Below are 20,665 nucleotides of genomic sequence, written 5' to 3'. Positions count from 1 at the left end.
AACTACGCAGGACCGTTTATATTAGCATATAAATATTCAAAATATTGCCAAGTACTGAATTTATTGGCAATTTAAATTCCACCTCTTTCCAGCTGCCATGGATATTGTCTATTCTGTGCTGCAGCGAAAGAGAGCCTGCACAGAGAGGAATTATGGAAATATTCTGACTCTCCTTGGTGATCTTGATAAGGTTGCCATTACAGGGGAACAGCTGGATACGACAGAAGTGGTGTCCCGTACGGGATCCTGAAAACCTGCCCTCCAGACGATACAAAGAGGGCAGCAAAGGCCTTGTTGTCCTGATGGAAGAAACAGTCCTGCAAAGATAACCCAGCTAACCCCTTGGAAAATAATCTAGAGTGTGGAAGATCGAAGGGACTATAAAGACAGCTCAACTTCAAGGTAGAGTAGATAAAGTCAGGCTGAAACTGCAACTTTTCAAGAAGTGTCTGTAATCCTCCTGTTGTCTTATTTCCTGTGACCTCAACCTCAACGTTCCCCTTTTCATTCATGGCAAACCTTGTGAAACCATGACCTTTTCCTACACACCATCACATTCAAGAGGAGCAAGTGGTCTGCAGGGCACAGACATGTGAGCGTAGAGGGCTGAGCATGTGAGTCAGTAATCCACCCTCCCTCAGCCTGAGGCGAGGGTATCCCATGGTGCTTCACTGTGTCAACGTGGCTCCACTTCACGACAACATTGCGTCTGTGGGCCTTTGAGTGATGCATCTGGTCTTTGGTTTTTCAGGATTTTTCTTATTATTGCATAGAAAGAAAGGTCATATTTTTTTACCTGAAAAGCCTTTGCTGTTCTGCTCAGCCTCCCTTCTGAGGGGACGTGGAGCTTGTATCTTATCACCGTGCTTCTCTGTTTAACATCCATTCATAGATGCCTGACATGTTCCATTTTTAAAGGCAATGCTCATTATTCAGTAATACAAACAAGCTGGTGCAAACCTCCACAAAGCAGGTAATCCTATAATCCCATCGCAAAATAGATTACAGTCGATGCAGAACCAGAAATAAATTATATGTATGAATGTAGTGGTGTAAAATCTATTTTTTCTTATACAAGTACAATTCTTGTCGTACAAAGGAAGGAAAATAAATCTTCAAAAACACAGTAAATCACGCACAAACACGCGATGCGTAACTTTAAAGCGTAAAGCTTAAAGATGTAACGGAACCGTGTCAGGCAGCGGTGTGAGGGGAGCGCATGACGGGAGGGGGCGTGTCCTTCCCGGGTCATGTGAGCGTCATCAGCCGCCGGGGGCCGGACAGCTGCGGGCATCCCCGGCGCCATGTCAGCAGCCGACTGCGGCGCGTTCCCGCTCATGGATGCGGGGAGAGCCGCCACAGGAGCCGCGCCGTGACCACCGCACCCACAGGTAACCCCGCGGAGTTTAAAAGTCAGCACCTTTCCAGTGTCTGACCTTTTCTTTTCTCTCTCTCTCTTTTTTTTTAGTCGTTTTAAAGTCGTTTGAAGTTTTGTTCGCGTGCTCAGAGCCCCGTTTCAATTATCGGACAAGAATATTACGGAGGTTTTTATTTTCTTGAAAACAGCTCGTAACTTTCCCTCACTGCGTCCAAAACATGGTTTACTAATCTGAAGGGGAAACTAATTTTCGACTTAAATCGTCATATAAAAAAGTTATTAGCTAGCATATTGAAACTTTTATGCCCATCGACTTGATTTCATAGTTTGTGTCATGTCACAACAAGGGGAACCTGTTGAAAACATGAAAAACGCATTTGCCACTGCAGCACAGAATCCAATGTTTCTGTCTGTCTGTCTGCATGTCTATCTGTCTGCATGTCTGTCTGTCTGCATGTCTATCTGTCTGCATGTCTGTCTGCATGTCTGTCTGTCTGTCTGCATGTCTGTCTGTCTGTCTGCATGTCTGTCTGCATGTCTGCATGTCTGTCTGTAGTGCTATCAGATGACATGTAAAGCAGCGGAGAAACATCTTACATCCACACCTGACAGTAAAATACAAATTAGGCAGCTGTTAACCTGACAATTCCGTTATTAATGCGTTATTACCATAGAGTGATAAGACTGACTTGACCAGGACTTGACTTGGCACTTTCTTTTTTTAAAAAAATGTTATTTTAACTTTAAATAATGTTGAGAGCACTGTTCAAAATCAGCGTTGCACATGTATTGACATCAATAACAATAAAACAGCCGTTATATTAACGACCGTGATGAGTTATTGCCAATGCAGCAGTGTTATTGATGAGATTTGTGGATAATCACACCCCTCCATTTTTTAATAAAGCTGGCGTAAAACTAGTTTGTGGTCAGTGTGCCTGGAACACATTTATGTTTGTGTTTGTCTTTTAACTGTGACAATACACAAAGCTCCTCATCGTTCAAACCACCCCTTTGGTGAGATTTGCTGCTTTCCTCGCAGATTTGCTCTGGTATGTGGGTGGAATGACTGTCATTTAGTCTAACCCGGTATGCTAAGCATGCGAGTGTGTGGTACGTGATTAAATTTCTGCCTAAATCCTTGGGTTTTTTGCAGCTGAGTCTGGGAGGGCGGCCTCCCGTGGCCGCTGATGCAAAGTTTAATACTTGCTGTCTCTTTGTCCTGCAGATTTGACAAAAATGGCAGCTGTGTACGCAGAACAGTGAGCTTGAGCTCTGGTTTGTTGGCTCTCACCGAGTTGGATCCAGTCCGAGGTTAGTTGACTCACCAGTCCTGTGATCAGGGTCCTCATGACCCACAGCAGCGGGGGTTATTCCACACATAAAACATGTAGGAAGTTTATTAATGAGCAGATTATTTAATAGGATTAGTGCAGCTACTGACTTCAATCAGCTCTGCTTTTAGTCTGAGGAAACAACAATGGCGCGAAGAGTTTACAGGAAGTTTAGGTGAAAGCTTATAGGGAAGACTTTTCTACTTATCTCAACACGAGTCCAACTTTATCCGTTCAACATGTAAATTGTTAAATTATAGTTTGCCTTTCGGGGCTGTTCTGGTGAGAACAACTTCTCACAGCTGACAACCACAGTTGCCTGCAGCTTCTTCAACACAACTTAAAGGATCCTAAATCAACACTATTGCAGTTTCTACTTGGTCAAAGACACGTTTAAGATCTAAAGAACTCCAGCTCAACGCACGGATATTTCCTAGATTAACTCCAGAGACCAAAAGTAGTCCTTGTTTCAGTCGTCCTACACCTGCTTCGTATCATTAAATGTTATCCTTATTCCCCTGTTTTGTAATGCTAAGATGACATTTTTGTGCTGCTCAGGTGAATCCGCATCCTGAAACATCCCGTCTCAGTAGCAAATTTTCCCCCGGCCTCGTTGACCGCAGCCATGATGTCCAAGTCTGCTCTGGTGAAGGTCATCCTTCTGGGCGACGGCGGCGTGGGCAAATCCTCCCTCATGAACCGCTATGTAACCAACAAGTTTGACTCGCACCTCTTCCACACCATTGGCGTGGAGTTCCTCAACAAGGAGCTGGAGGTGGACGGCCAGCAGGTCACGCTGCAGATTTGGGACACGGCGGGTCAGGAACGCTTCCGCAGCCTCCGCACACCGTTTTACCGCGGCTCCGACTGCTGCCTGCTCACCTTCAGCCTGGATGACGGACAGAGTTTTCGCAACCTGGCTAACTGGAAGAAAGAGTTCACATATTACGCTGACATCAAAGACCCTGACAATTTCCCGTTTGTCTTGCTGGGCAACAAAGTGGACGTGCCCGAGAGGCAGGTGACGGGGGAGGACGTGCAGAAGTGGTGCCGTGAGAATGGCGGGTGTCCGTACTTTGAGACTAGCGCTAAAGATGCTACAAATGTAGCATCCGCTTTCGAGGAAGCGGTACGTCGCATTCTGGCTCTGGATGACAGAGCGGATCACCTTATCCAGACAAACATGGTGGATCTGAAGAAGAAGGCGCACCAGAATACGAGCTGCTGCTGAGCCTTCAGGGTGATTCCAGCTCACACGCTGCCGACAGTAGTTACCGTATTCTCGGTTTGGTCCGGTTTAACATTTCTAAACAAATACAATCTTTTTATTCAGACTGTTATGTGCCAACTATTGCCCCTCACACCACACAATATAAAACTACATAAAATGGGTTCATAAAATTCAAAGAACACACAAAAAAAACAATAAAATTGCTGTTCTCTCTTATGCACCATGTATTTGTTTCTGTTTTCAACAGTATTGATTTTGCCACAGTTCGGAGCACAGTTGCATGTTTTGACATCACTTATGCAGCAATTTTTTTCCGAAGCCACAAAAGGAGTCATGATGTTATTTTCTGCCCCAAAAAGCAGAAGTTGCATCAAGCCGATGCTCCACAACTACTATTCCGTAGAAATGGGATTCTGAGTTTGCACAAACCTTCTGTGAAGGTTGAGGAAAATACTAAACAATTGACTTTACATTTCATAGAAATATTGAAAGAGCTTTTCCGATAGGGATTTGGTATTTTTGGTGTTAAATGGAGTCTTGTGCAAGAAGGCGTCCTATCGTTTTTGTCCGCACGGGGGCGCCCACGTGCAAAGCTTTTATGAGTTACAGGTTGCAATAGATTCTACAGCCCTCTGCAGGTGTTGTCAGTAAATAACGTTGAACAGGTTGAGTTTGGAAAGTTCAGCTATAATGACGTGATTTCATAGGTAGACGGGTGTAATTATTACTTGCTGTTATTTTCATTCTGTCCAGTGAGGTCAAATGGTCAAAGCATCAGTGCTGTTTGAGCTGATTGAAAGAGAATCTTGAGTGACATTATTGCTAGTCCCTGTGTTCCTGTTACAAAATTAATTAATCTGCTAAGGTTTTCTAACACAAACAGGATAAATGTGCAATACAGAGACCCAAACAAAAAGGACGAGGCGGGATGCAACAGTGTCACGATCATAAAAAATATCGGTTTTACTAGAGAAGGTTACAAAAATCATCACTATATAGGAGCAGTAGAACTACTTCCAACTTAAAAAATAAAACCATAATGAAAACAACTACAGGGACTACAATGCCATCAAAGTACAATGGAATTTTCTTTAGAAAAGGGGGTGGAGGAGGGGGCAAACACCGCCTACCATAACTGTCAGTACAATTGACTACACATCACCTGAAAAAACTGACATATTCATGTCTCCTTCATGCAAATAACGAGGAAACAACAACACCCTGACAAGTATCGCCTTATAAGAAAGTTTGCCTTTACAGCAGCCTGTAGGCAAAGCACGTATATCTATCAACATAACACACATGGCAATATAGTCCTTTTTTATACAGAATAGACAGCTGCACACATGGACGATACTGACATGCTTTGTTTGGTTACAATTCAAAAGGGTTTTTTTGTCTTCAGTGTTTTTCCTCGTTTTTTTTCTCTTTTTTTAAGGTTAAAATAACCAGTGGCGGTCGATATAGGATATAGCTCATGATTATTAAAGAAGATCTGATTATAAAATCAATGTATGAAAATTCCTGACTTGTTTTATCCAGAGTGTAAACAGTCTCTGAGGCTCATCATGAGGCATCACAAGTGAAACAAAAACAGTGAGCTTTTTTTTGTCCTCGTCTCAGATGTGGACGAGTCGTTTGGCTGAAAAAAAAATGCACAAATGGGTTCAATAAATTCATCATTACGGAATCACAAGAAGAAAGAACTAAACTTAGCTGCTTAAAAGTAAAGAAACCACAATTCCAGCTTATTTTCTTCCACATTTTAAAATGTATAATGTCACAAGCACCTCAAGCCATCAAATCATACCATGACTGCACTGCATCCCTCTCACAACATTGTAATTATTATATCAAATGCAGAACTAGTAATTGAGTGCTAAACACATATCTCAAAGGGTATAAGTACATCTATCTGGGCGGGGGGGGGGGGCAAAATAAAATCAAAGCATGGCAACACAATGAGTGTTTTATCCCTTTTCGGACGTTTGGGTCAATTTGGCTGATTCAGCTATTTACAGGTGAAACGCCAGCCCATCAAATGTGAGCTGGGGCTTTGGAAGAGTAGCTAAAATCAAGTTTTCACCGTGATATCTGCAGTGTGTCACTTTGAAGATATGAACACATTTTAGCGAATAAGCATGCTAGGGGTAAAAGGAATAAACCAAAACTGCAACTGCCTCCGGTTACACTAATTAAATGCTAAGCTAACGCCAGCAGCCCATCAGCTTTCAGTGCAGCGCCACTAAGCTTGAAATGGATAAATAAATTCTAATTGTGTGAATGCACAGAATTCTATGAGATACCACATTATTTGAGTCATATTAAGAAAAACTGGGCACGAGGAATTTTCATTCTCCCAACTTTGCTGCAGTGCAACCATAAATTGAGTATCAACAACAGAAAGTTTCAAATGGAGAACAAAGTTAAAGGGGACGGGGATCCATGAGAGAAAATATAAGGAAGAAGAAAGATCAAAAGAGTTCCTGGCATACTTAAAAAAACATTTGTACACATTCGCACAATATATTCATGTTCATATATATATGCATATAAAACACCAAAAAACAGGGAAGTTGAGTCACTGCGGTTGTGGCTGACAGTGACAATTTGTATGTTTTGGATTTTTGTGTGTGTGTGTGTGCAGTTGTGTCGACAGGCTGTACTGGCTCAGGGCGCGAAGCCATCACAGCCGGGCCACGTTTCATGGGTCACCGCCCAACAGCACGTAGGAGGAGACACTTCCGAACCGCTGGGTCGTACCTGAGCTCGACCTGCGCGGGACGATCTCTCAGGTTCTGAAGCATCTGCCTCCGTTCGGGCCTGCCGCTTCTCCTCATCCTCTATTCTCTTCCCCGCAGCTCTTTGTGGACAGGAAGAGGATGGAGAATGGGGAAGCTGTGGGACTATCAAACATGACCGAGGTGGGGGGTTTTAACAGCAGGTGGGGGGGTGGGGGGGTTGCTTGGTGTCGGAAGGGATGGCGGCTGACGTGCGGAGGTGATGGGTGGTTGCAGAGGGGCAGTTTGTCCTTATGAGTAGGAGGAGTTCTGGCCCTCCTTGGACCGCGCCTCAGCCTCCAAATCCTGGTCGTCCTTGGTCTTGATGTCCTGGTAATCGTGCGTGGAGGCGGCACTCTTCAGGTAGGCCCAGTTGGCTGACAAGATCATCAGATAGTGGATCTGGAGAATGGAGATGCGAACAAGTTCCATTTCAGTTTCACATCATTTGACACCGCTCGATGTCGGTTCCTCCTATCTGTAGTAGTTGGCTGGAAACTGTGCGGTCATGTGACCCGGCACTACTCCTGCAGAAATGCTGAGTGCTGTTTTTAGAATCTCTGTGGACACACTGCGAATCAGTCCGCCTACACAGCTGAGTAAAACACTGACCCTGTTCTGCACATACGCAGCAGCCTGCAGGCCCGCTTTCCAACCTGCCCGATGTAAGACCATCAGAGACGGGGTTGCTACGGCAACTGAAATAGTGCCATAGCAACGTGCATATGAGTAACTCATCATCAGCGGGATGGCCAGAAACTTACCAGGGCGATGACGGTGGCGCCGGCGCCGGCGAGCGCAACGATGTAGAGATGGTAGGACAGGTAGAACTGCGGATGAGAAGGGGGGATGTAAGCGAGGAGGCGCAGGCGGAGATTAAAGCAGATAGAAAAGGGTCGGGGCGGCGGGCTCTCACCTCGCTGGTGTTACAGATGTCTCCCAGTGTGGCCCCGCAAGCTTTGCCCGGTGTGGCATTCCAGGGAATAATACCTACAGGATCAGAGAGATGAAACATTACAGGGCTGCCACCCCTTTCTCATCGGAGACAAGAAGCTTTTTCCTCCCCCGAGACTGTATGATTGAAGGCATTATGAATTAGGCTCGGATAAAGATTAAAGGAAACGGGGCTGCTGCTGCTGCTGCTGCTGCTGCTGCTGCTGCTGCCTCTCCTATTGAAAAATATGGGTCATTTAAATTCATTTTACTACAAGAATGATTGTTTAAAACCACGCTTGCAAGAGCATCTCCCAATCATAATTAATAGTATCATTGTAAATATGATTAGCATTAGCGGTTACTTGTCCTGAAATTCTGAGGATAATTTGATATGTGCCAGTAATTGGGGTTAATATTTCTGTGCGGTATAGCACAGCTGCCAAATGAAGCATTATGCGGTCCTCATCCTGCTTTGCTATCGGGCCAGCTGTTCCTCAAATGTGGGTCACATACTGTACATTAGGCCATCAAACAGATAACCAGATAAGCAATCACAATCGAGTGTTACTGCACTCTAATACTGCAGGAAGGTGGATTTTCACTGAGATTCAATCAGGATTTCAAGAATTCTTTTTTTTATTTTTTTTTTAGATCCGTTTGCTGATGTTTGAAGGTGGTGTTCATATTTGAACAGCTTCACCCAGATGATGTCAAATGATGTCGCCATGAAAAATAGTTGTGTACCAATTTTAATCATGTCAAAGCAAAAAGAAATGTTTTTGGATCACACCCTTGATAACATGAAAGCTCAGCGTGCAGTCTGACCATTTTTGGTTCAACTTTAAGTTAAATTACCCTGGAAAAGGGGCCGGGGTGGCACGCTAATGTGTGAGCCGATTTGAAAGAATCGCTTCATTAGCAAAGATAAAAAAAAACGTTTCTGATATTTTTCTGGGTTAGTATGACATCATTGTTGCGGGAATGGACAGTGATAACTCACCGTACTGCCTGACGTCCACACAGATGGAGTCAGGAGAGGTGATGTTGGCGTCAGGGGATCTCATGGCTGCACAGGTGGTCCACATGTTGAAGAAGAGGAAAACGGGTACCGCTGTGAAGACGAAGATGGCGATGAAGGTGAGAGCGAGGATGTAGGTCAGGAACATGAACTGCAGGAGAGGACAAAGGTGACGGGAAAATGTTGAGAGTTTAGTGCTTCAATTAATGTTACTGGACATCTGCAGGGTAATCAGGCTGGAAAGGATGAACTGTGCCAGAGTTCCCCTCCAGGCTTCAGGCGAGATTATGAGTGTGTGTGTGTGTGTTTATCATCTCTCTGTATGTGCCAGTGGATGCGGTCACGAGAACTTACACCACTGACTTGGAAAGTTAACATTTTCCCTTCATTTAACATGAATCGGAGACTTTAGCCAGTTCTGTTCACGTACGAAAGCAGTGATGCAGCGTCCACAGACGGTGGTCTTGAAGTCACTCTGCAGCTCCTTCTTGATGGCGCTGGTGGTGTAAAAGCCCTCAGCCAGAAGGATGATGGCGTATACAAAGAAGAAGGAGGCAATGCCGTAGATGATGTACTGAAAGATCTGGATCCTGGACACAAGCAAACAAATCTGAATTGTCGTTTTCTTGGAGCTGTGTGTTACTCAGACCGTGTCCCTTGAACTTACACCAGGGCGAGGGTGGCGTGGTCACTGGTGACCCTGGAGAAGTGGTTCTCCAGCATCGTGAGGGTGCCGGTCAATGCCACATGGCCACAGCCGCAGAAAAGGGCCACACCCGAGAAGCAGAGGATGGTCGCCACCAGGGAAGCGTAGGGCACCCCGCCCAGACACTTGATGCAACACTCGAAACATCCTGCAGAGGAAGATGACGAAGGTCGTACAGTTGCGGTCACCTTCAGTTCAACTGTTGCCATATTGTTTTACTGCTGTGGAAACCAGTGACTCGCTCAGAAAAGAGTTTGCATTGGCAGAAATCAGTGGCAAAAGTCAGTTATGTCTGAAGAATCAGCACAAATCTTTATAGGGAGATTTGTTGCCATCTAGTGGTGAGGACAAGGGCTTCCACACCTGTCAGTGGTGACCCAGAATAAAGTAGACTATTCCGAGATTGCATCCAAAAGTATTCAGAAATATGAAGTGGAATTTAAAGTTCTGCTTTTATACCTCAGCAATCATGGCTGACCAATGTCTAAATGATCGATTTTCTATTCTGGGCCCCTGTAGAAAGATGAAAACATTCCATGGAGAGGGACCCACATCAATATTTATAGGCCGCTAAATCAACAAAAACCACAACAAATAACAGATAGAGTTGACTGCATTCTATAAAAAGCAATCATATAAATATTAGATTTTATGTTCCTGGATGCTAACATGCCTGAAGGGGACGAAAGTGGCTGCCGAGTGAATGTGGACCACAATTTTCCTTCCTTGGATCAGCCCTGGTGAAACTCGGTGCAACTCCCAGCCGCCTTTTGTCCACTGCCGTTTAACAGCGGAGGCTCGTGCGGACACCCTTGTCTGTTCGCCTCTACAAGATACGCGCTGGCCTGTCAGGCGTGTCGTGCACCTAATCAGAGCATCTTCCACAGTTGGCGTTCCTTCACTTTGAGCTCAGTTGGCGAGTGCTGAATATTACATGGAAACTGCACTGCACACCCATCACCCGCTCAAAAATATATTCCATCTCCCTTTTGTCCATTCACAAGCCTTTCTACTGGTTCCAGATGGAATAAATAACTTATGTCTTCACCCAGGCACCACAGAGGTAATATTTAAGTGATATATCTTATAAAATACTGAGACGTCTCTGGTGCTAGATGGTGCTGTGCAGCTTGGTTTATGCCCAAGATAAGGGCGATAATAGGGTCGCAGAATGGTGATCAATGTGCGTTCGTGCTGGTGGAATCTTGATAAATTAGCAAAATTTGTTGTCCATTGAAGGCGGCAAGCGAGTGAAGAGTGATTTGGGATTCATGCGCTGCGCGGGATTGATTGTTGGTGCATGCTTTCTGCTGCCATCATGGTCAGGAGGATAAAGAGCAATGAGAAAGCCGAGGAAATAACACATTGTGTTGCACACAAGAGTCCCATCTTATATAACAGCCGGTAAAAATAGCTCCTCCAGCAAAGGGGAAACTTACTGTTGAAAAAAGGGACGATCTAAATGAACTGTCTTGTGTGCCACTTTTCTGTTTCCATGACAACATGCTCCAATTGGCAGCTGGGAAGTAAATTTATGACAGGTTGCATCTGCCAATTGGAGCATGTTCAGAATGTGTTGAATCTACACATTTCTGTTTGTAAAGGCTGAGCACACATCAGACCTGCGCTAATGGACGTCCACGCTCATTCTAATCGATCTCCTTGGTCAGATGAGAGAACCAGACTGAGACCTCAGACTGACGGATGGGGAATCCAAGCTAACGTCGCCCTCGGGAGAAACTGTTTGGCACCACTTAGAACTTTCACGAGAATCGGGTTTCAGTTCACTGAGGGAAAAAAAAAACCTGCGATAATTTTACCAGCATGATGGGGACTTTTCTCTGGTCACGATGAGGGGGAAATACGGCCCAGGTCTCTGCTGTAGCTGCAGGTTTAGCCTTCATGGGCTCATTGTATTTCTTCTGGGGAGCTTTCTTCAGGGCTCACTGCTGCAAAGAGTCCTCGAGTTCTGAGACGAGCAGCAGGGAGGTGGGTAGAACTATGGGTGGGAGGATATTTGCATATTCAGAGATGCTCACATGGCTGTAAGGAGGAAGGTGAAGGGACGTTTCTAAAATGGTCTCCCGGTTGTTGAGGTTCACCTCAGGCTCAAGTGATATGTGACCATTTAGATCCACCACATGGAGAGTAAATGAACACCCCGAGCTTCAAATGTGAGCACCACTTCTCCAAAAGTGTGCCACTGCTACTGTGGAAGAATCTGTGTTGTGTAACCAAGTGGAGTCTTGTTGCATAATAGATCCAAATCCTATTAATGTTAATGAAGGAATCACATTGATGGAGTGGTGGAGCTGATAAGGCTCTAAAATCCTGAGCTGAATGTGAGGGCTGCAAACGGACTCATGGGCAACGCAGCAGCCGCTGCCAGGCCGTTTGGCCGGAGTGGCTCAAGCTCAACAGGTAATTTGGTGTCACGATCCGCCGCAATTTCTGTGATTTGAGATGGGAGAAAAAACTGTCGCGGAATTCGTTTTCAATAGAAAATCAGGAGTCAGCTTTAACTCTCTGGAAGCCTATTTTTACTTCACACCTTTGAACCACAAACCTGCATTAAAGTCTCTTCCTCTCAGCCCACACAGTGTCATAGACGAATTAGCAGTTCAAAAAGAGGAAAAACAGCAAACAAGAAGCTTTGAGCAGCCTCTGGATGTGGCTGTTAGTTTGAAAGCGCACTAATGGGACCCAGGCAGTCGGAGTGACCAGTTTAAGCCAATCCAAACAGTAATCGATAAGCTGTTCATTAGAGTAGAGTTTAGGTGACACACAGGCCGGGCCCCCTCTCTTCTATAGCTCAATGCATTTCCCTCAGCCTGTGTTGCCAGTATAACTTTTCATTTCTTTGAAATATGACTGCACGGGCCACACTGCGCCGTCAATGGTCCAGCTGGAGTTAAAGCGCAATAAGCAACGCTCCAGTTATAAGGTTCTTATTGTTATCTTAACGATCTCGGATGATGTCGCATCAGGTTGGAGGGACTTTTTCCAAGCGGTGTGACAGATGAAAGCTTGTAATTAAGGTTTTAGGTTCCCCACTGTCAAAGCTTTGTTTTCTGCAGCAGCTTGAAGGAAGAATTCATTTGGTTCCTTTCAATTAGCGTCTGAGGGTGACAATCAAGCAAGACTGTGATTACAGATTCCTGATCTCGCTTTTTTCTGCAGAAATGAGGAACGAAGACCGGATGCATGAGATCGATATAGAGCGAGCAGAGGAACAAAGGGAGAACGAGAGAAGAGGGTGAAGAACAAGCGAGGAGGAACGGAGAGAGCGCGATTGATAAAGTGTAAGCAACAAGCAGTTCCTGGCCCGAGGGCCAGCAAACAGCAGTTGCTATGGCAACACGTTACCCACGACCCAATTCAGCGTTGCGCACACGTTCGCGTAGCTGTAGATGGACGTGAAGGGCTAAATGGTGATAAAGGTTGGGAAACTAGAGAGATGGAAGTCACACAGATATATTCCGTTTTTGTTAGTACATCTAAACATCAATCTGTGGTTTTTGAATTAATTCTAAAGTCAGTTTCATGTTTTAGGTCTCGGCCGTACATTTAACCAGCCATCGATGCCGGACCCACCTGACGGTCGTCTGCAGGTGGGCTGCAGGAGACGCCACACGCCACAGAGCAGAGCCAGGCCACATCCCAGCATAGGTTTCAGAGCTGCGCTGTGCAGCAGCATCAATTGACCAGCATGTTTCATACATTCTCCCTGAATATCAACGCTTGCACGTATCTATTAGAAGCCCAACAACAGTGGCGCAGCGAGCTTATGGCCAACTGTTCATACATTCAGTTCATCTGCCAGGAATAGCAGCATTAATAAAGCTTTGTGAATATTTCAGCGACCGGTCTGGTCCCTGCCTACGGCCGTACTCTAATTTAGAAGTGCCGTATTCATTATGGGGCGAATTCCTTCCAATGCATTGTGGGTAGGTTTTCACAAGAGCTGGGGGAGAGGGTGAGGAAGGATGTGGGGAAATGAAGGAGAGAGCAAGGAGGGGAGGGGGGGTTAAAAAAGCAGTCCCATCTGTTTGATGGCAGCAGACGAAAAGTCGTAACTTCGGCTTCATCCTGGGACAGTTCCGTCGTTTTACTCAAGCCAGAGGATAAAACGCTCCGCTGCGCTTTAATAGAAGTCATTTAAAGAACATTGGACCCACACTGAGGATGAGATCAGAACCGAGCCGCAGCATTTCCTGAAAGCGTAGTTACAACTGTCGCTAAAGGCTTGTACCAGGGAAGACAAATATCAAATCACATCTGCAGCTTCTCAGGGTGTTTTGGGTTGTGAGGTTCAGCACGTTAGCGTATCAGACGTTTTCAGTAAACGCCTCGTGTCCTGTCATTGATCGAGGGGCCTTGTTGTTTGCTAGGTAAGAGGATGACGCCTCTGCTGGCACTGTCTTCGATCCAGGAGTATTTTTCGACATAACTGACCCTAATCTGTTTGTGACAGACCCTGGGCAGCATGTGCTACTTTATAAACGCCACATCTGGCCGAGCATAATGGACCGTGACAGAGGCTAGAATCAATTTCTGGTCGATACTTTTATCCCGCCGGTTGCGCCTCTGTTTATGTGGTCGGTTCTGGGTTAAATTCCAACAGTGGGCACAGCAGCTCAGCCCAGACGCACCAATCACACCCGGCAGTGTGAGGCACCGCTCAGTCAGGCCAGGTTACAACCAATTACACTCCATCAAGCAAATAAATGACAAAAAGTACTGAGAAACAACTGCTTTTTAAAGAAATTCTTAAACTTTGACTACTGTATCTGGAAATTTGTTTTTCGTATTCTATTATTCAGTATTTTTCTCATGGGGCAGTGGTACAATATTATCACCTGCTATTATATAATTAGGTTTTTGCCCTCAAGGCTGTTTCACACAACGAGTAAACTACCATTAATGGTGTTTATTAGCTGTGCTGCAGGGTGTTCGGCTTAAGCTAAACTAAAATGGCAGGCATTTCTTTTGTAGTGTGAAAACTGGCTAATACTTGAGGTAGGATCACCTGTCCTGAGCTGCCATCCTAAAAGTCACCTAAACATGGCCCTAGGCCTGTTGGATTGTGTAATGCCCCTATCTAGCCGAATATGCAAACAATTTGGCTGGTGCTACTTATTCTCGAGCTGTTAAAGCAAGATTAACCTCCTCCCCTGATGTGATTATGAAGTTTCATATTCTGGTGGCTTCAGGGGCTGATGAACCCAGTGCACACAAGGACTGACTTAATGTGCAGTCACAAATAAATGCTACTGCACACTGATGTGATCCCCCCCCCCCCCCCCCCCCTTTAAACTGGCAGACTTACTTAAGCCAGGTGGTACAGTCAGGGATACAGTTTGGGTTAAACATTGGAGATAAATGTAGCTGCAAAAGGCGGGTAGATTATAAATCCACACATGGATGCATGAAATAAGAATGACTGGCAAAACAAGCATGCAAACTTTTGCCTCTAACCCTTAAGTGGGCAGTGAAATCATCAGTCAAAAGGGTGAAAAACTGGCTGGCAGCCAGCAACAGCACCTAGGTGGGCAGTAGCGGTCCCGGGGTGACCCACTCCTCACCCAGGCCCTGTCTTTTATTCATGTCAGCCATGGCTAATGATGACGAGTGCTAATCACCATCAGGGCTTTATGGGCTGTGGATGAGAGGAGCAGCTTGGACATCAGTGGGTGATGGAGGACGGCCAGGGGAGGCTGGCATCAGTCAGGAACAGGGCCTGCTGTGCCATCCTGCCACTTGCTGCTATTCATATTCTGCAGACTCATCTGTACATGACGGAGGTGAAAATCTCAAACTTCGGTGATAAAAAAAGCCTTTCATCTGATTGAAGGTCCAGTCCTTCAGTAAAGATTCTAAACAGGTCAATTAAAATGCTGAACTAATTTCTGTTTTTTTACACACTACTTGTGTCCTTTACATCACTGTGATAGGTGGATTGGCTGCCCCCTCCAGTTGTGTTCCCTTTGTCCTGTCTTTCCTATAAGACTGTGGGTTCATTTAAATACCTCAGACCCAGATTGTTCTGACTGCTGTCTCCGTCAACATCCTCTAATGTTCTCCAATTCATTTAACATCATTAATGTCAGGAAGACAAGCCTCTTGTCTGTGGGTAGATGTGCACGCCCCCCAGAGTGTTGCCTTAAATAGAGCTTTGAAAAGATGTGCTAGAGAGTGAAGGGATTTTTAATATAACCTAACCTGGCTTTCAGTATGGACCCGCATTTATCAACAAAGACAAGAACATGTCTGAGAGACATCTCTATCCAGTCTTGCTACCAGTACAGATGCACCTTTTCTTTAAAAGTGACTTGGACTGTCCGTATGTAACAGGTTCATGAAAAAATATTAGCACCAGAGGTGTGCAGCACAATGGTCATTACAACAAAACAACAAATAAACCACCAACAACACGTAAGTTCCTGCTATCATCCTGTTACCATATCTGATAACGACCAGTTTGCCAAAGATGAAGCTTTGCATCGGCCCTAAATAAATAAGCACATTTTAATTATAAATGTGACAACAGTGTCAGGGTCTGCAACTGTGCTTGGGTAAAAATAGCCCATATGCCTTTGGTGCAAGGAAAGCACCACCACAGACGTTTCCCTGAACCTCTCCTGGTCACTGACACGTAAACAAATAGGTGAGCACGCACCAACAAACAAACACACATATACATCCAGATGGAGGCTGACAGTGCGCCCTGTGTGATGGCTTTCACATGCTTCCACTACCTCACACACCTCCGGGGTGAGAGCGGAATAGGCCAAGTGTGTGCGCATATGTGTGCGGCTGAGAGGCAGATAAGCAAACGGGGGGGAGGTATGACGAGATGGAGAGGAGAAAACAGTATAAACAAAAGGCTTTTTTTTTCTATTAATGTTACAATTCATCCGGTTAGTGGAACATAAGTATGTATTGCTGAATACAATCAAGTGTTTTCATGAATACTGCAGGTTCAGCAGTTCGACCATGTGTCTCATATTGCAAAGGCTGTAGGTTCGAGTCCCTCTGGACCTGTGTGTATTTGTCCTGTGTCCGTGTGGGTTTCCTCCAGACCTGTGCAGGGTGTGTTCCTGATTCTCTCCCAGTGACTGATGGCATAAATCCCCACCATACCGATCAGGAAAGATCTTTGATATAAAGTGAACCCATCAACAAAGCAAACAAAGGCCTTTGTTTTTAAGGCACCGTTGCTATTAGCAACGCTATTTAAAATGATGTGGCTATTCCTTAAAATCCATCCATTTTCTGCTCTGAGAAAGCTAAAATGGTGGCAAAGAATCTTTTTAGGATTTAAAATTGAGTGTGTGTGATTTGGGTTGTAAAGTGGATTAAGTACAATAACACCGACAAGTTAATTCAGAAGCGGCGCGTGCCGGCCTTTTCCTAATATTTACAGTACAACAGTGATCCGTGAAGGATTCATTTGTTTTTATCTAAAGTGTGGCATATTGCGCATGACAGAAATGTTCAGTGTTTATTATCAACACAAACTGAATATCACCTTGAGCACGGGTAACAGTCCACCATCCCAGGAAAGAATAGCTAAGGCTTAATAATGATCATTTCAATCATTTGACCAGCTGTCTGTGCATGAAGAGGACACTTCTTTAAATTTGTCCCTTAGCTGAAACCACATTGCATTACCCTCCTGTCAACATCCTGCATTGCTTAAGTCAAACACCACAGCAAAGTGGTGAATGTTTTGGAATTTTTTTACGCTTCATGGGCAGGAACAGATCAAAACAACCTGCACTCTTCCCAACAGTGACATACAACCATGATTCTGACCTGAGCATCCTAAGGGAAGGGCATGAGCCACCAGCAATTAATGCAAGACAGGGCACACATATACGGAAGGTGTGTAACTAATATTAACAACAGAGTGGATACAAGCCACCTCCAACAGAGGTTTACAATGCACTCTCGGTCATCTTAAAGGTAAAAAAAAGATAGTAGGTGTAACTGCTCCTCAGATCGTAGATGACACGTCTTTATCTTCATCCACTGTGACTCATCAGAGATGAGAAATTATGGGACAAAATCCGATGATCTGCCAAAAACCCACAAACACCAACGGCATCATCTATACTACAGATAATAAAGCCCAAATTTCCCTTTGCAAAAATGATGGAAGTCAGGAGCAATTGGCTTGACAGACATATGATGTATTTGCTGCTATCTGACCTGTTCTTCAAAGTGACACCTAAACATTTGATGCACATTATAAGACTTATAATGTGTTGCAGGGCTAGCTGATACAGCTTTGGAACACCTGTTGTCATGGCATGATATAGAGGACTTGTTTCAATAAATCAAGTGTTGAACGCTGGATCATCAAGTTATTCCTGTATTGCTACTTTCCCCTCATGGATTTTCTCTAATTATTCATCTCAGGGCTGCTTATATGGCCGTTTATACGATTTGCTAGGTTTAATAAACACAGATGAATCACAGCTGGAACATTTTGCCACATGTGCGTCGTGATGCAGCAGGAAACTATAATATTTATCCTCAAACTTCTTGTGCTCTGAGTCAGAAACATGCCTGTTTTTAAAGGAAGGGGAAACGCTGGCACACAATCTCCACACCAATCTCCTTACTTGACATCCGTTGCGCTTCTTGCTCTGACAGTAAATCTTCAGCTGCTTAAATGATGCTATAAGCTTGTGGGTAAATTCCAGATGTCAACGCCAATGATTGCAGCATCAAATAAGCCGTCCTTCGGTCCGGTTATTTTCAGCACAGCGGTGTGGGTGGAAATGAGTTGCACAGTATCACACCTGGAGAACAGCACCCCAAACCGCTGATGGTGACCCGCAAATGCACCATGATAAAAAGTTAAATTAAAAAACAGATGGGTAATTGCGGGGAGTATAAATATTCCTTACGCCCTCATGCAGCCCGCAGCCTCGGGATCCCGAGGGGCGTAAAATATAGTGAAGTTGGAGCTCAAAGGCTCTGATTGGACAGCAGCCTGTGTGTGGCAGCATGCCCCATGAGAGGATGATGTCATGTCTTTTGAAAATATCACCAGAGAGGGACACCCCACTCTTCTGCGTGTTTACGTCAGCGACGTTGTGACCCAGGACGGTCGCAGCTGCGGGGTGCAAAGAAGCGTCTGCCTTTAAATGCTAACATCCTTGCTATTGCAGAGGGAGCCACAGTTTCTGCACAGGTGTGCACTGGTCGACTGTAACCTCATTTCTTATAGAGAGCCTTATGTCTAACCTCAATAGATGAGACATTAGTGAGAATTTGCTCATTTTGGAGCTGCTGATATTTGTTTAAAGCACACGGACGCCTCTGACACCTCCACAGGTGACGCTCCAGAAAACCTGAGAAGAGGCAACGATGCTGGGTGTTGGTGTGAGGTGAGTAAAGCCCCTCCAGCTACCTCCTCTCTCTCTTTACACACACACACACACACACACACACACACACACACACACACACACACACACACACACACACACACACACAAACATTCTATCTTTCTCTCTCTTTGGTGTCAACTCTGCTACATGCAGGACATAAAAAATCACCCCAAATCCATCAATGTAAGGCTCATCGTCCTGCTGTCATCTAACTCGGGTCAATTTCACTGTCAAACCACAATGGAAATAGTGGCCATAGTGCATGGCCCTCTTCCAACGCACAGTGACACGCCTACACTGTTCACGCACATATTCAGCTCGGAATCAACAGCTGGACTGGATACAAACGCACTTGATTTGCGTGCGCGTATTAACGGCGGCAGTGTATTTTCACGCAGGCTGCGTGAATTCTTCTGCATGCCTGAGCGCAAAGGTAGGGACAGACAGCCACGTCCATCCGCGCACCGTCGACTGTGAGTTTCTGCAGCAGACACAGCATCCGCGCACAAAACAACCCCCGTGCGTTGACTAATCGCTGACAGACAAGAGAGCGACGCTCCGGTGGGAGGATCGACGATAATCGAAGCGGCTGCGGCGGAGTGACAATCATGGAGCCGCCGCACCTGAGCCTGCAACCGCGGAGCCCGTGCGCGGCTCACGGTGGCAGCGATAATGCTTGCGATGTAGACGCCAATGCACAATTAAAAGAAAGAAAAAAAAGGAAGAAAATTGGCATTCATCTGGTGGACAAACCACACGCCCGCCAACGCTGTCGCCTGCCTACAAACCCGTCTGAAGGCGCACAATACTGAATAAGGTGCACGCGGGATTGGCGCGATCTCTGGAGTCTGGAGCAGAGAGACGGAATTTGATTTTGTGTTTAATTTAAAAAACATCTTCAAATATAGGAATCCAATTAAAATATGTTTATTACGCCGCTACGATGTCGCAGACAAAAGCCAAGTGGGGCGCTCGGGCTGGCGCAGACGCGCATGTCTCCCGAGAGGCGCAGAAATATACAAAAACGCGGTCTGGGCGTACCTTTGCTCTCCTGTCCTTCGTCTTGGTTCTCCTCTGCGTTGGAGTCCATGTTAGGCTTTGTCCCATCCATTATTTTAGGATTATATAGTCTCCCTGTGGCACTGGTACCTTATGGTCTTGATGGTGGAGCCTGTTCTGGTGACTTGATGCTCTCTCTCTCTCTCTCTCTCTCTCTCTCTCTCTCTCTCTCTCTCTCTCTCTCTCTCTCTTTCTCTCTTCATCCCTCCCTCCCACCTTTCACCCTTACTGTTCATGCTGAGTTCCGTCACCATTAAAGATAAGTTTCAAAATAGGAAAGCGATTTCACAGTAAAAGAAGATCAATTGTGTTTTTCTCTTCATTGTTGCACCCATCTGCAAATCCTTCTTTTATATTCTTTGAACAGGAGGGAAATACATTGTGAAATGATGGTAAATATATAGAATATGCAAACTCATGGGTAACCAACCATGAACACACACAGGCGCTCACGCACACACAACCACACCGCCCCCTCTCCATCTGGTGAATTAAAATCAGCGAGGAAAGGAAGAGTGAAGGGACAGAAATAAGAGGGGAAAATGACTGATGTCACTTTTCAGATTCTGTTTCAATCATAAAGCAGAAATGTACTGATGCATGTACGTGCGCCTACACACATGGTACAAAAGAAATATCAAATTAGCACCAACACAGAAAGAATTTCCACTTCTTCAAAGAGCTGTTTGAACTTGGGAAACAGTGGGACAGAGAAGCTAAAGGGACTGGTTATAGTGGGAGAGAGAAGCTAAAGGGACTGGTTATAGTGGGAGAGAGAAGCTAAATGGACTGGTTATAGTGGGAGAGAGAAGCTAAATG

At 45.2% G+C, this 20,665-nt stretch overlaps 2 protein-coding genes across 2 annotated transcripts; one reads left to right on the top strand and one right to left on the bottom strand.

The window, feature by feature from the left end:
- Nucleotides 1-1,237: 1,237 nt before the first annotated feature.
- Nucleotides 1,238-4,163, top strand: LOC101066038 (ras-related protein Rab-9A-like). The gene is made up of 3 exons (XM_003966515.3): nt 1,238-1,391; nt 2,607-2,692; nt 3,271-4,163. The coding sequence occupies exon 3, from the start codon at nt 3,338-3,340 to the stop codon at nt 3,941-3,943; it is 606 nt and encodes a 201-aa protein (XP_003966564.1). The 5' UTR covers nt 1,238-1,391; nt 2,607-2,692; nt 3,271-3,337; the 3' UTR covers nt 3,944-4,163.
- A 719-nt stretch (nt 4,164-4,882) lies between these two features.
- Nucleotides 4,883-19,986, bottom strand: LOC101077481 (neuronal membrane glycoprotein M6-b-like). The gene is made up of 7 exons (XM_003966562.3): nt 19,829-19,986; nt 9,345-9,531; nt 9,108-9,267; nt 8,660-8,828; nt 7,640-7,713; nt 7,488-7,553; nt 4,883-7,125 (listed from the first exon to the last, which is right to left on the bottom strand). Exons 1-7 carry the CDS (start codon nt 19,896-19,898, stop codon nt 6,976-6,978), a joined length of 876 nt encoding a protein of 291 aa, XP_003966611.2. The 5' UTR covers nt 19,899-19,986; the 3' UTR covers nt 4,883-6,975.
- Between the last annotated feature and the right edge of the window lie 679 nt (nt 19,987-20,665).

Source organism: Takifugu rubripes, chromosome 8, assembly GCF_901000725.2.
Source record: "Takifugu rubripes chromosome 8, fTakRub1.2, whole genome shotgun sequence".
Classification (NCBI taxonomy): Eukaryota; Metazoa; Chordata; class Actinopteri; order Tetraodontiformes; family Tetraodontidae; genus Takifugu; species Takifugu rubripes.
This window is presented reverse-complemented; position numbering and strand designations above follow the sequence as displayed.